At 29.8% G+C, this 16,907-nt stretch overlaps 1 protein-coding gene across 1 annotated transcript in view; it reads left to right on the top strand.

The window, feature by feature from the left end:
- Positions 1-16,907, top strand: part of LRP1B (LDL receptor related protein 1B) — a 1,647,539-nt gene that overhangs the window by 1,422,883 nt on the left and 207,749 nt on the right. Inside the window, exons 56-58 of the mRNA XM_039855262.1 lie at positions 6,807-6,990; positions 10,986-11,071; positions 16,737-16,859. Of these exons, the coding sequence (XP_039711196.1) occupies positions 6,807-6,990; positions 10,986-11,071; positions 16,737-16,859 (393 nt within the window). The remainder of the gene's footprint in view (positions 1-6,806; positions 6,991-10,985; positions 11,072-16,736; positions 16,860-16,907) is intronic.

Raw genomic sequence — 16,907 nt, 5'->3', positions numbered from 1 at the left:
AACTGGGGAAATCTGAGGAAAAGCAATTCATTTGAAAATTATTATTATATTTTTAAATTTATTTATTTATTTATTATGGTGACATTGGTTAACAAAATCCAATGAGTTTCAGCTGTATATTTTAACAGTAAGGCATATATATATTTACATTGTGTGTTCACCTCCCATAGCTAGATTTCTTTCTGTCATCACATATTAGACTCTCTTTACCCTATCAATCTCCCCGTTTCCCCCTCCCCACTACCATCTGGTAACCACTAGTCTATTGTCCATGTCCATGAATCTCTGTTTGTTTGTCCTATTTGTTTGTTGCTTTTAGGTTTATATCCCACATATAAGTGATATCATGTGATTTTCAACATTTTCTGTCTGGCTTATTTTGCTTAGCATGATTATCTCGAAATCTATCCATGTTGTCACAAATGGCAGTATTTCATCTCTTCTTATGGCTGAGTAATATTTCATTGTATATATGTACCACAGCTTCTTTAGCCAATCATCTATCATGTCCAGGCCACCGTGAATAATGTTGCTATGAACATTGGTGTGCAAATATCTTTTCAGATATGAGTTTTCAAGTCTCTGGAGTAAATACTAGGTAGAGGGATAGCTGGATCATATGGTAGATCAATTCTTAGTTTTTTGAGGGACCTCCATACTGTTTTCCATAGTGGCTGTACCAATTTGCAGTCCCACCAGCAGTGTATGAGGGTTCCTTTTTCTCTGCATCTACTTCAACATTTATTATTACTTGTCTGATTGATAACAGCTATTCTAACAGGTGTGAGATGGTATCTCATTGTGGTTTTGATTTGCATTTCCCTAATAGTTAGCAATATTGAGCATCTTTTCATATGTTTGTTGGTCATATGTATGTCTTCTAGGGAAAAATGTCTGTTCAGGTCCTCTGCCCATTTTTTAATTGGGTTTTTTTGTTGTCGTTATTGAGTTGTATGAGTTCTTTGTGCATTTTGGATATTAGGCCCTTATTGGAGATGTTGCTTGCAAATATATTTTCCCATTTGGATGGTTGTCTCTTTACCTGAAAGATGGTTTTTTTGCTGTACAGAAGCTTTTTAGTTTGATGTAGTCCATTCATTTATTTTTGCTTTTACTTCCCTTGCCTTTGAGGTCAAATTCATAAAATCTTTTTTAAGTTCAAGGTCCCTGAGTTTAGTTCCTATGTTTTCTCTATGCATTTTATTGTTTCAGTTTTTATATTCAGGTCCTTAATCCATTTTGAGTTAATTTTGGTGTGTGGTGATAGACAACAGTCTAGTTTCATTCTTTTGCAGGTGGCTTTCCAGTTTTCCCAGCAACATTTATTGAAGAGGCTTTCTTTTCTCCACTGTATGTTTTTGGCTTTTTTTGTTGAAAATTATTTGCCCATATAAAGATGGGTTAACTTCTGGACTCTCAATTCTGTTCCACTGTTCCGTGTGTCTGTTTTTTGCCAATACTATGCCATTTTGATTAATGTCACTTTGTAGTATAATTTCAAGTCAAGCAGAGTGATGCCTCCAGACTTTTTTTTTTTTCCCCTCAGGATGACTTTAATGATTCAAGGCTTTTTGTGCTTTCATACAAATCTGATGATTTTTTATTCTATTTCTTTAAAAAATGCCAATGGGATTTTAATGGGGATTGCATTAAATCTGTATAATACTTAAGAGTATAAGGTCATTTTAACTATGTTGATTCTCCCAATCCAAGGACACGGAATATCTTTCCATTTCTTTGTGTCTTTTTTGATTTCTTTTAATAGAGTCTTGTAGTTTTCATTATATAGATTCTTCACATGTTTCATTAGATTTATTCCTAGATATTTTATTTTTTTTAGTGCAATTGCAAAAGGAATTATTTTCCACTTCTTTTTCTGACACTTCATTATTAGAGTATAGGGACCCCATGTATTTTTGAACATTGCTCTTGTATCCAGAAACTTTGTTGTAATTGTTTTTTTGTTTCTGGTAGTGTTCTTGTGGAGTCCTTAGGGTTTTCTATATAGAGAATCATGTCATCCAGAAATAGTGACAGTTTGACTTCTGTGTTTCCTATTTGGATGACTTTTATATCTTTCTCTTGTCTCATTATACTTGCTAGGACCTCCAATGTTGTATTGAATAACTGTGGATTTGAAAATTATTCTTTTTAATTGAATAATAGTGCTGTATGGATCACAATAGGGCATGGCTTCCATAAAGCACAGAAGCAGTCACCAGTTAGGATCATTACAGAAGATAAATTTTGTTCTACTGAGTGTTGCACTGATCAGAATGCTCCTAGGGTACTGTGCACATTTAAGAACAGGACACTTTAAGAGAAATCTTGACACATTGTAGTGTATACAAATTTGTACATCCAGAAGCATAAGAGGTCTAGAACACACACCTTTGGAAATTTTGCCTGAAACAAAGATGGCTTATTAGCTGTCTTCAAATTTATGAAATTCTGGAATAGGGTGCATACCTAGTCTGACTTGTTTCAGCAGCTGAAATGAGGAGCTGGTTCTAGTCAATGTAAATAAGATTCTGTTTAATATAAGGATGACTATTCTAAGATTAGAATTCTACGTTGGAATGAGATGCCTTACTTCTCACCAGTAAAAGTGTTTCAGCTGGGGCTAAACATCTTTCTTTAATAGATCCTAGAGAAAAAAATTGTGTACTGCAAAGATGTTGGACCACTCTTCCAGTCAGCCTTGACATTCTTTGATAATCCATTTCAATCTAGTGGTAAATTCAGCCAAACAACTACCTTGCCATTTTTAATTTCTGAATTTCTGGTATTTTGATTAATTTAAGTACATTGATCAGAATTTTACTATGTAGAGATATAACCTAAAAGCACAGTAGTTATTTTCCCTCTGTAGAAATAAGATAAAAAATGAAATATCAAGAAAACTACATTTATTAAAAAAAAAAGTCTTTAGATCCAATGTTGTATTAAGAATTCATTAAGGTTACAGACTTAAAATACATATACACTCACTCACAAACACTATACTATAGGTAAAAGGAAATAAGACAAAGAGGCAAGATAGCTCTTAATGAGATAAGTATGTATGAAATAATTAATTTCACCAGTAAATATTTTCAAATCCATGAAGCAGAAAAAATATTATCGGATGACTTATATATAGTCAATATAGAAATGTTTCCTGAAAAATCAGATAACACATCTTAGAATTATTACAGATAAGTATTCAAAAATTTAAGATATAGTTAATGAATAATTTTTTAGTTCTATCTATATAATACCTATATTCTATAAATCTATATATCTATATATCATAGAATATATATCTATATCTATCTAAAATTTGGATTTCAAAGTAGATCTATTTGTGTTTATCCTGTGTGCATTTAAACTATGTCATAACAATCCTGGTGGTAAAATATAAAAATTATAGAGTAAAAAATAATCACCTTTGACATAACATTCAAAATGAGGTTTAATATTTTTAAATTCCTACATATAAGGAGTACTTTATGCCCAGAAATACCACATTTGGAAAACAACTTTTGGTAGAAGTAGATTCCACCCAGAAAAACATGTTAAATCATACTATTTTAATTACTTTCTAGACTCCTTACATAGCAATATTTGTTTGTTGATACCTTTAAGGTATCACTATTTTTGCTTTGACTTGTCTAAAAGGGGTCATAGAAAAAAGTGAAATTTCTAATTCAAATAAACAAACTATTTAATCATTAAAAATTTCTATGTATATACTTGACAGAGTTTTTTTTTTTTTTTTTAATAATGTTCCTGAATATATACATACATTAAAACTACTGAATAAAATAAAACACTATTGGAGGAAAGAGATCAGTATAAAAATTCAAGTAAGTAGGATTAGAATCATAAATAGTTTTAAGCAAAAGTTCAAAACACATAAATACACACAAAATTGAGTAAAATGCCTTATATACAATAAAATGCTTATCTATTTGGTGGGAAAAAAAACCTTAGCTTATGGGTTTCTCTTTGCCAGGGAATGGGAAAAACTATCCAATAACCTATTTCTCATTACAATATCAGCAGAACATGTCAATAAATCCTCTAAATTCTGCAACAAAATGAAAATTGCTTATGAAAGCAAAATTTAGACCAACATTTAGGCTGTGAACAACTTAAATATTTGCTGTAAAACAAATGCAATGTATCTATTCAAAAGAAAATACTAAGATTTACTAAAGCAAAACTCTTATTTTGATGGGAAGGACAACTTACCATGGAAAAATAAATATACTTCTGGAAGACAGGTAATGTTTAATGTATACAATAGAAATAAAACACTGTTTGCCAAATATCACTTTATTTAAAAATTTTTTTTTTCCAAATGTCACTTTAAAAGCTGCAAAAAATTTCCTGAAAGTAGTAGGAAAAGTTTGAGTAGCTATGTTTCTTTCCATAGCTTATATGATGCTATATGAAAATTAACACAAATCAGGAAAATTTCAAATAGTTTTTGATGATGAAGAAAATTAAAATGACATTGAATATATATAAATCTCACTTTCATAAAAATTATCTTTTTAAATGAAGGTGAGAGATTAGATTTTTTGAACTATTTTCTGTCAAATGTAGATAAATCACTCATCTTTTATTTTTGAAAATACAAATAATTATTATATTCTTTTATTTAATTTATGAAAGTTAATCGAAAAGAATTTCCCAGGGATGTTTATTGATTATTTGAGAGCAAAAGTGTTTTTGTTAAAGCAAGGATATGAATTTGGGAGAAAATTATTTCTTAAAATCTTATTTAATAAACAATTTTTAAAAAACACTGTAAACGTTAAACATCTAAAGTTATTTTGTTTATAGAAATGTATGTTGCATTCAATAGTGTTTATAAATTTTACCTTTAAGAAATTAAAATTCCATAAATACGTTTTTAATCTAAGCCATCTATTTGATATAGTAGTTCTGTAAGCCTATCATTAATCAAAGTGATTTTCAGAAATCTCATTAAAATTGAGACACTGTTTAATATTTTTTTGTAATCCTCTTTTAGAAGAATTCAATGTATTTTATGAAAGTTCCTTTCACTTATCCTAAAGTGTACCTTGAATTCAGCACCATCCTGTGTCTGACTATGGGTTTTCTGGCTTCCTGACCATATGATCACATATCTACTTTCCAATCTTCAGTGACATCATCTTGTATATTGTCAGTTTCTTCTTTTCTTTTTTTTTAAATTATTTATTTTTAAAAATTGTGGTAAACTATGACAGAACTTACCAGCTTAACCATTTTTATAAGTACACTTCAATAACATTAAGCATCTCATTTTCTTTTGCCATAGTACAGCATCAATTCCCTTGACTTTCTAAATCAGGTAGTAAGATGAGTCTCCTTAAGGAAAATAATGCCACAGACTAAGATATGATGAGAATTTGAGAAATAAAGCTATGTGGCTTTTACTTTGATTTTCTGGCTTGCTAGTGGGCTCTAGAGATTTTTTTTTTTTTAAATTGTAATTGCTGAGGATTATTAGGTAAATATTGGTGAAATTTGTTAAAGAAGAAAGTGCTAAGAACTTAAAAGGATTTATTTCTTATGAAAGGACTTAAAAAAAGTATCTTTTGAACAGTTTCAGATGAAGTTGGTGTTGCTTCCTTTTCGAGTAATGAATGCCTTTTCCTACTTAAAAAAAAAAATTCTGCCTCTCAGTTAATTGTTGGATGACTAACAATACACATATATGTCTCTTTCGTAAATAAAAAGTTCTGCCATCACTATTATCTTCAAAGAAATTATCTAGATTATAAAATTTTTGCCATGACTAACTCTTAAAGGAATTTAAGAGTTAGTCATGGCAAAAATTTTATAATCTTGGTAGTTTATTCAAAGACCACTTCCTTTATTCAAAGACCACTAAAAAGTCTTGGTAAAGGTTAATATGATCATAATCATCTGGCCAATTATAGGTTTATTTTGTATAATTACAATTCTCATATGCTACTTGACAGGGACTGAATATAGAATTGAAAGACAGTGATCAATCACAGCATCTTATTATTTTCAGGAATTTAGAGACATATATGGCATGATACTGTACTCAAAATTGATATGCCAGGTTATCATCATCAAAGGACTATACAGAACATGATAGAGATACTGAAGAAAGAATTTAATGATACAAATTGATTTAATAATGGTGAGAAAACTGTATTAATATTATTATTTCTATAGACTACATCAACATGTCTGGTTATGGAATCAGACTCAATCAATAAATAGTAATTAAGCCTTCCTATGTTTTAAAAATTATAAACAGCCTTAAATCTCTTCCTGGCTTTATCTAGGCAACTTCATCTTTGTCCCTCTAGGTGTCTCATCAGTTAACTAAGGATAATAATCACTACATCATAGATTTCTGTAATTCTGTAATGAAATAACATGTGACAATGTTAGTAGTCTTCAAGCTCCACATAAGATTTTACTCTCATCATTGTTAAAGTCTTCTAAAAAGACAATGTAGTGAAATAAAAACAATAAAAGATGACAGTTTAGTTCTGTTTTCTTTGCCATTCTCTAGCCACATGGCTTTGGTGGCATCAGTTAACTTTTGTAATCTTCTCAACTTCAGATAATCAAATGAAGTTAATCAACAGAATATTTTTTAACTTTACTTAATATTTGTAATTATTAGAGGTTAATCGCTGGGTGACAGAAAGACTTGCCATTATCTATCCTTCAGTAATTTTCTTGCTTGAATCATGCTAAAGAGATATCTAATAGAAAAAGACAGTGACAATGATACAAATAGATTATACTTTTTTTTCATTCTCCAGTGCAAATGCTGGCCTGGATTCCAACTGAAGAATGATGGTAAAACATGTGTAGACATTGATGAATGCTCTTCAGGCTTTCCGTGTAGCCAGCAATGCATCAATACATATGGGACCTACAAGTGCCTCTGTATAGATGGATATGAAATACAACCTGATAATCTAAATGGCTGCAAATCACTTTCAGGTATCGAGTTGAACTTGTCCATTGATTCAACCTCAATTACACATATGGATCCTGAATTTTACAGATATTTTATTGAATTCATTCCTCCTTGCTATTTTTTAGAAATCAAAATTCTTTCTTACTTACCTTGATATGGGGTTCTGCCACTGTGTTTTTGTGTACTATCCACAAACTGCTCTGTTTGTAATAATTTTGCATTACGGACTTATTAATTATTAATTGTTTTAATTTTTTTTTTTAGATTTTGAGAGTTCTCACAAGTAAAAAGATCTCTAGCATGCTTCCTGCTGAATCACAGTTCTTAGGAGCATGTTTGGCCTAGACTATTAAAGAGCCTATTGTAACAGTGTTCTAATAGTTTTTCGTTCTCACATGCATCACACATATTCATATATTCATGCCAAGGAGAACAACAGGTCAACAATAATAACAGTAATAATGATGACAACAATAAATCAGCTATTATAAGATTATTTTAAATCTTCCAGTGATTCGGCAAATATTATTAAAATTCTATTTGTTTCAAATTGTGTAATTGACTTTGTAAATTAGAAAATTCAATAAGACATGGCCCATAACAAAAAAATATTGTAATTTATTAGGAGACGTTATCACACATATTAAAATGATACAAAGAAATATATAACTGTTAAAATGGACAAAAAGTGGTACATAAGCTGTCTCCATATCTCTTACTTTGCTTTTGAATATAATGAATAAAATAGCATTGCTAGTTGCATATATATATATACACACACACATACACACACACATACATATGTGTGTATATATATACATACATATACATATGTATGTGTGTATACATATGTATGCATATATGTATATATATGTATGCATATTGGTGACAACGTTTAAAACATTTGATGTGTTCTCATCTACTTTCATAAAACAAATACTAGGGATAAGAATTTAAAAATTAGTTTTTTAACTGATTAAAATTTTGTACATAATAGCAAGAAAATCCCCTTTCAATTTTTATTTTATTTTACTTTATTTTTGAAATATTCATTCCTGAATCAATTTGTATATTATATGGAATTGTTTTATTTGCCAACCAACCTGCTTTTGGCCAGCTTACTAGTTACTACATTATGCATTTAGAGACATGGGATAAGAAGAGTTAGAAATCTCAAAACCAGTCAGTTTCCATTACTATAAACTTTTCATAAAAGATCGTGTAAAGGAGATGAATGCTAATGATTACAATTTGAGTCTTATTGTATCATATATTCATGCTGTTGTTTTCCATTAACAATATCAATTAGAAACAAATAGTAGTTTTGATATAAAAAATTAAGCGTTCCTGAAGCATACATATTTTGCTAAAGTGAGGTTAGTTTTTCCCCAAATTTATTGAGATATAATTGTCTAATAACATTGTGTAACTTTAAGTTACACAATAAAGAACGTTGTGTATAATGTTTTGATTTGATACACTTACATTTTGCCATATGATCATCATCGTACAGTTAGCTAAGACCTCCATTGCTTCACATAATTATCATTTCTTTTTATGTGGTGAGAACATTTAAGATCTACTCTCTTAGTAACTTTCAAGTATATAGTACAGTATTGTTTTCTATAATCACAATGCTATGCATTGGACGCCTAGAACTTACTCATTTTCTAACTGGAAGTTTGTATTTTTTAATCAACATCTCTCTTTTTACCACTCCTCGGACCCTGGTAACCACCATTCTACTCTCTGTTTCTATGAGTTAATTTTCTTCTTCTTTTTTTTTTTTTTTAGATTCCATGTATAAGTGATATCATAGAGTATTTGTCTCTCTGTCTGACTTACTTCACTTAGTGTAATGTCCTCAAAGACCGTCTGTGTTGTCACAAAATGTCAAGATGTTCTTCTCATGGCTGAATAATATTCCATTGTGTGTGTGTATATAGCACATCTCTCTGTGTGTATGTGCATGTGTGTATGTATGTATGTGTGTATATATATATAATCATATCTTTGTTAGCCATTCATTTATTGACATGTAGGTTGTTTCCATATATTTACTCTTGTGAATAATGCTGTAATAACTGTTAGAGTGCAGATACATCTTTGATACCCTGGTTTTCTTTTTTTTTTTGGACATATACCAAAAAGCAAGATTGCTGGATCACATGGTAGTTCTATTTTTAACTTTTTAAGGAAACTCCATATTGTTTTCCATACTGGCTGCATCATATACATTCCTACCAATAACCACAGAGTTCTCTTTTCTCCACATACTTGCAAACACTTGTTATCTTTGGTCTTTTTGATGATAGCGATTTTAGCATTGTGGTTTGGATTTGCATTTCTCTAATGATAAGAGCTCTTGAACATCTTTTCATATACCTGTTGGCCATTAGTATGTCTTTTTTTCAAAAATGTCTATTCATTTCCTCTGACTTTTTTTATCAAAATTATTTTTATAATTTAGTTTTACCAGTTCTTTATATGTTTTGAATATTAATCCCATATCAGACATGATTTGCAACTATTTTTTTTCCATAGGTTACCTTTTTATTATATCAATTGTTTTTTGTTGTCGTTGTTGTGCAGAACCTTTTTAGTTTCATGTAATCTCACGTACTTATTTTTTTCTTTGATGCTTGTGCTTTTTATGTCATACTCAAAAAACTGTTACCAAGAGCTTTAACAAGAAGCTTTTTTCCTATGTTTTCTTCTAAGAATTTTATGGTTTAAAATCTTACATTTAAATTGTAAAGAAACAAATTGCTTAACTATTGAGGTAGGACATGACTGATTAATTTTATGTTAACAAATGTAGAACTTTATTTGGGATATAAGAATGGCAAGGCATCGTCAATGAGAGCTAACTCTGTTGAATAGGGTTATGAGTCTCCATTTAGCCTCCACAGAAAGACTGGAATGATTAATTGAAATCACTTCCACCACTTATGGAAAGGGATATCTAGCATGCGTGACACATGTTTCTAATCCCTGACATAAAGTATGCTAAAACATATTACCTATATATTATATATTTACTGTGGGACTAAATGAGAAGAGGAAGAAAGTAATAATTTTAAACATAAATTAAACATACAAAATCTCTATAATTATAAATGATTTGCAATAAAATTTACATTAAATAACATAAAATAACTTTTTTTTCATTGCTTTTTTTCTAAATTATGTTAACATTAAATTTGCTTACCTGGCAACTAAGTATATGAATATAAGAAACAAAGATATTTAGAAAGAATTTGACCAAAATTTTTATCGAATTGATCTAGGATTATAACAATCAAGAATGTGGTCAAATCGACCTTAAATTATTCATAGTTGAATAATATACTATACAAATTATTCATAGTTGAATAAATATACTATATAAAACTTTCTAAATATCTTTTGTTAAAGAATCCATTTTATGTTCAAATAAGTTCTGAATAAAACAATCTAAAGGGTTAGAGGATCTTCATATATATGGAGCATGGTCAGATTCTTATCTTTCCTAGATTCTAGAGAAATGAGATAGTAAAACATATTGAACAAACAATAAGAAAATAAAGACTATTAAAAAACAGACTTATGAGTAAAGTTAAAATTAATAAACAAAGATTATAGATCCTATACTTCAGAAAGTATTTAAAAGTCTCTAGGCAGATGAAAATAGTACATGTAGGCAATGGTACTCTTGGTTTTCACCAGTTATTTTGAGAGCATAATTATTTCATTATCAAGAAATAATTATAACAGGAAGTACTTCTACTAATTTAAAATAACAATATTCAAGAAAACTGAGAGAGAGAGAGAGTTTACTTTTAGAATTATCTTGACTTTTTTGTACTGTCTGGGTATCTGTTGTCTTTTCATCTTCTTATCAACTGAAGTACTCAGTATGAACTTTTTAACCATTAAACTACTAGAGCTCTGCATTTGAATTCATATTGACGTTGAAACTAAACTGAGAAACGTACATACAAAAAACCTAATATTTTTTTTTTGTCTTGGTATTTAGATGAAGAACCTTTTCTAATTCTTGCTGATCATCATGAGATAAGGAAAATTAGTACTGATGGCTCCAACTACACACTTTTAAAACAGGTATGACATTCCCATGATGATTTCATAGTATTCATTCTGGATACAGCAGATATGCACTAAAGCCATAGGAATATCTCACAACTAGAATTCACAGAACACTATTCATGGATACATGCATGTATATATATATAATCATAAATTTTATTTTGTTTGAATTTTCCTAGTGATACTCTAAATTTGTCACATCACACCAAATCAAAGAAAGTAAAAGATACAGGTATAACTAATGTAAAGAAAAAAACTATCTCAAGGATAGCTAAATTAGAGAAAGCCTAAAATTCTGTTTTTAGTCATTTCATGCATTACCCAGATTAGTTTTTTCCCCCTTGGGATTTAAAAATAACTTCCTTTTAGAGAATTTAAAGTTTCAGTTTATAGATCAGGAAGTAAAAAAGATTGATGATTCCTAGCCCTTAAAATTTGGAATTAGCAAGGAAGCAAAAGTGTGATTGTCACCCAGTCATGGTTAAAAAGTTGTGAGGCACCTATTTTCAGTCTTACCCTCTTCGTCTCTCAACCTATCCCAAGATCCAAGAGAATCTTGACTTCTGTTTTAATGTTTGAGTCTAATTGTCAGAGTTTATTTATATTTAGTATTTGATATGATTAGGTATAACTTAAGTTTTTATGACAAGATAGAAAGCTGTGAATTGCTCACCTTAACAGTTTTTGTTTTTTTTTTTCCTTGCCAGTCTGCAGTGGAAATGGCATAAAATCAAATGATTAAAACTGAAGTGACTATTACATAGACTAGAGAAACCACATACAGTTAGTTATAGCATATCTTTAGTTGTCAGGAGAAATAGCTTCTTCGGAAAGATTAATTTGTATCTTTCTGCTACAAATTTTTCTTTGCCCCAAACTGTACAATAATGATAGGAATATGTGAAATCACTATCTAAAACAAGTATGCCAAAAGTAAGAATATTTCTTATTCTTATAGTATATTTATAGCTGCTAAAGGCATAGGCAAAGAAAGCCATTCATGTGGTAATTTGTCAATAACATAAAGAATACTTAATTCAGATGATTTTTACCACTCCACTAATGGATTTCTCTACTCATTAGAATTCTCTATCATTAGAATTTCATTTGTTTTGCTTAAGAGTTGAGTCTCGACGAGGCCATCTAGAAATACCAAGTGCTGTAGGCATTAAAAAAAAAAAAGAATTTAGTCTTATCTTAAGTGCAAATTTTCTTTAACAAGTGTAATATTAATTCTTGCTGATAGAGTTGGACTTTCTAGCTTTCCTCTAAGTCAGAGATTAAAAATGAAATTTTCACATGAAAATCCAGATTTCTAGCTTCTCATAAAAAATATGAAGGTGTAGCAGTGCTGGGCTCACATCCCTGAATAGCTGCAATCCAAACTGTGTAGCAGCTGCCACTTTGACATAGAGCCCATGCTCTCCAAATCAATCCTCAAACTTTCCATGTGGTTATTGCATGAACACCTGCCTTATTCATGAATGTGAGGTTTAGGTTCTTGCTCTTGAGTTTGGAGTTGCCACTAGTATCCACTGAATCATGTTGCCTCTCTCTCTGAGGAGATTAAGTAAAATATAAAATATTTTCATGTAGTTTATAAAAACTAAAAAGAAATCTGTTAAAAATATACATATTTGACAACTATCACTTTAAGAGATGAATATCCCTAGGGAGAAAGTTTAAGTATATCTAACTGCTTTAAGTCAGAAAAAAATTTTGCTGGGCAAATGATTTTCTACATTATTTAACTTAATTTATTTTTTTTTTCTGTGCAGTCTAATTTTAAGCATATAGTAAGTTACAAAATATTGGAAATTATTACTTTCTCTTAGAGTAGATCTCCATACCCTCTTGTACCTTTTAAGTTAAATGTGCCAACCATTGATTTCCTTGTATGGTCTCCAAACAAAGTGACATGTTTATTTTCTCTATACAATATAGTTTATTTGCTTTAATTAACTAATTTATTTATTCATTTATTAGCATTTCTTCCTTTTAGACTGTACTATCTTTAAGGGAAAAAGTTCTCTTTTTAGAATACTCTATTTACAAGCTCAGCTGAACCACAAATTTAGCTAATATAGCAACACTACTTAAAGATTTCATGAAAGAAATATAACAGAACTATAATGTCAGTTCCTTGCCTCATTTTCCAATTCTGTGGCTCAGGACAGTTCTATTGATATCATTTGTGTTGTCTTTCATAGCTAATATGTTATCAGAGATCGTTCTTAATGGGGCAAAATGACTTTTTCCTCTATGCATTATTTAAGTCCATTTCGTATAACCAAACCACTTTAATGCACGCTTTAAGATAGCACTTTTTTCTCGGTGATATAATTTTAGACTATTGACAATAACCAATACCTAAGCGATATTAGTGAAATTAACTAATTTCAGATAGTTTTTTTTCTCTCTCTTTTTTTTTTCTTTTTTTAGAGTAGTGTTTATGAAAATACAGAGAGAGTCAGAAAGATGAGGAAGCTCATGAGGACTCTGAACACCTGTGCTTTGGGGAAGCATTTATTAATGATGACCACTGAGTAAGGAAATAGAGACCTGAAAAACTAAAGATAAGCCTTATATCCAGTTTTGACTGTGGTCTGTTTGAAATATATCATTTCTGTCAGGGACCATATTCGTAACCACAATTTTATCATAACATTATAGAAATTTTCAAGAAGTTCTAGGCAGTAGAAAAGCATTTTTTTTCCTCTCAGAGATTTTATCTGTATATACAGAATGAGGTAGAAAACAAAAGAAATTATCGCTCCACATTTTCTCTTAGTCAAAATAAGTGAAAGAACAACATTTTTGCCTTAATTATTTAGGAATATTTTGTGCAAGTTATTTAGGAAGAATAATTAACCCTGATATCTTGAGTTTCATTCTCTGTCATTATCAGTAACAATCTCAAGAAATTTTGTAGCATAAAATTATAACTAGTAGATTTTTTTACCCTATCTAGTGTAATACGTAGTTATAGCTAGGCCAATTATAACAAATTTGTATACCACATTTTTAAAATGTATCTTAATAACATGGATTTTAAAAATGAAAATTAATCGAGTAGCTTTCCAATGTGTTATCCAATTCAATTCTAACAGTGCCTTTTATACCAGTAAAATTGTATGGTGAAACAAAACACAATTTCCTAAGTTAATCATCTTAAACTAAAGGATACAAATTTTCAGATATAGAAATGAAAAAAAAAATAGGATTTTTATGAAACCAATTTTCAGTTCTGAAACCACTGGGATGGCTCTAGTTTTTGCATAATTTTGACCATGCCCATAGATGTTTTAATGCTCTTTTCAGTGATTCTGCAAAGAGAATATTGCACTGTTTTCTGTGGGGATGAAGGGTAGGCAATAGCAAAATGACCATTTGGGCTAGATAGACATGTCAGAATTCAAAGCTTCAATCTCTGTGTTTACGGCTTTGATTAATTATAGTTGGTTTGCTAAATTTGGAATTCAATTTTTATTATATAAATTGATTATTATAAAAAAAGAAATAGAATAATTTTACTGAAACTAGGAATTGTGGGTAAATCTTTGCTAAAAGCAGAGGCAAGTTTCTCTCTATTTTTTCTCTATATATCTTTAATTTATGCTTCTTCATCTGAATTGCTGACCCATCACAGAAACTTAACCTATGTATTTATTTATCTGGTGAAAAAAAGAATTTGAATATAAAGAATATTATAGACTACAATTTAAATGAATTTATTCAACCCTTTATAAAACTTCAAATATGTTTAATATATATTTTAGAATTTTGATTGATTTTGCATAGGCAACTTCCTAGATATGTATATACTTAATATATTTAGTTAAGGAGTCCTCCAGTTTTTAGCTTGTGAATGGGTATTTAGTGAATCTTTGGAATCTATGACTAAATATCAGTCTTTTTTTAGCATTTATAGTCATTTTTCTTGATTAGTAATATCATGAGTAAGAAGTATACTTGCATTGATTCATCTGAGCATAGTGAGGAATTTATACTGTCATGTTTACTTCTTTGTGTTTTCTTTTTATCACTAATGGCATGTAATTCTGTGGGGTTAGGCTATTTCATGTTAACTTCATAATTTGGAGCTGATGAAAAAGAGATAGCCCCTATTAAGCCAAATACAAGCATAAAATTTGAACCTATGATTATAAAACCATCACTACTAGAATTTAGCCCTGCTGAGAGAAGGGGTAAAAAATCAGTATTCACCACAACCTTCTCCGAGTCACTTTTATGCATAAGCAATCCTTAGGTTGGAAAGAAATAAAATCTGAATGATAATAATTTAGCCTTGGCCTGATTCTTATAAAGAACAATATAAATCTAATGCAGTATTATTATTAACATTAAATTCTAAATTTTGAAAATACATAGGGAAACTGAACTCAAAGACAGGAAATATCATCATCCTTTCTCTCCCTCTTCTGCAAAACCAAACCAAAGCAAATGAAAAACCTAACTCCCTGAAGATGCTAATCCTTACCTATAGGACTATAATTACTCTTAAATAACTACTAAAATAATTTGCGACTTAACTACAATTTTAAGGTGTATAATGATGTAAGCAATCTTATATCAAATATAAAGAAATTGCAAAGATCTCTTGGGCCTTTGCGAAGTGTCTGTAGTATCAATTACTTTTTAATTTATAAGAGTTTATATATTAATAAACTATTCAAGCCTTAGAATAAGCTAACATAATTGAAATTCTGATCCGAGTTTTGTTAGTCCTTTGGGGTAGTAAATCCATAAACCCTAACAATAGATCAGAAATAAACTAACCCCTAAGCAATCGTTTAAACTCCCAGATACTGATGTACAGTGCTCAAACAAAATCAGTCAAACTGGACTGGAAAACTGCTAAATCAAAGAGCTGTAGAATTGAGAAACCCTCCAGCTGAATTCCTGTTCAGTTTTGTTACCTGATAAAAAATGCATAACCATGAGTATAAAGTGAGGCTTTTTCTCAATTTCCACCATGCGGAATAAAAAGATGTTAACTATACAGTTCCTTGTTGGTTTAATATCTATGGCTATAACTTTTAAATTCTAATATGGCACTGTATTGCCTAAGACACTATGCAAAACATAAAAAGAAAAAAAAAAGAATAGAAAAGTAAAGAAATTCATTTATGTAGTTGAGACAAAAGCTTTTGGAGAGATTAAAATTTCTAAACCTTCTTTACTGACTTTAATCAGATGGTTGTCCAGGGCTCATCATAAATATTCAGGGGTCTTGATTTTTCTAATTTGGTTGTATGTTCTTTTCTGGTTACTTTATAGAATAGATAATAATGGCATCAAATTTATACTTAATAATAACCTATAGAACTAGTCTTTCACTTTATCTCTACAAATGAAGTAATTTTGCTTGTTTTGTTTTTTCTTACTGGATATTTACTTAAACCATTACTTATAAACATTCTAAAGTTGTTGTACCATACTTGGAAAATATTTTCAAATAAATTTGCAACATCTTAAGTGTATGGTATAGGAAAAATGTAAACTACGATGCTTTTAAAAATAATTGCTTACAAATGCTATTCTTGTATTAACTATAAATATTTAGGTACAACGAGAGATAATGATTCTTATAAACAAATGTTTAAAAATAATTTCTATTAATTATTAGTCAAACCCATTACTTTTTTATTATTTTTAGGGATTAAACAATGTTATTGCTATAGACTTTGATTACAGAGAAGAATTCATCTACTGGATTGATTCCAACCGACCCAATGGCAGCCGCATAAATAGAATGTGTTTAAATGGAAGTGATATTAAGGTAACTAGATATTGCAATAATGAGATTATTGGATATTTTATTGGTGTG

This window comes from Pteropus medius, unplaced genomic scaffold, assembly GCF_902729225.1.
Source record: "Pteropus medius unplaced genomic scaffold, Ma_sr-lr_union100, whole genome shotgun sequence".
NCBI lineage: Eukaryota > Metazoa > Chordata > Mammalia > Chiroptera > Pteropodidae > Pteropus > Pteropus medius.
This window is presented reverse-complemented; position numbering and strand designations above follow the sequence as displayed.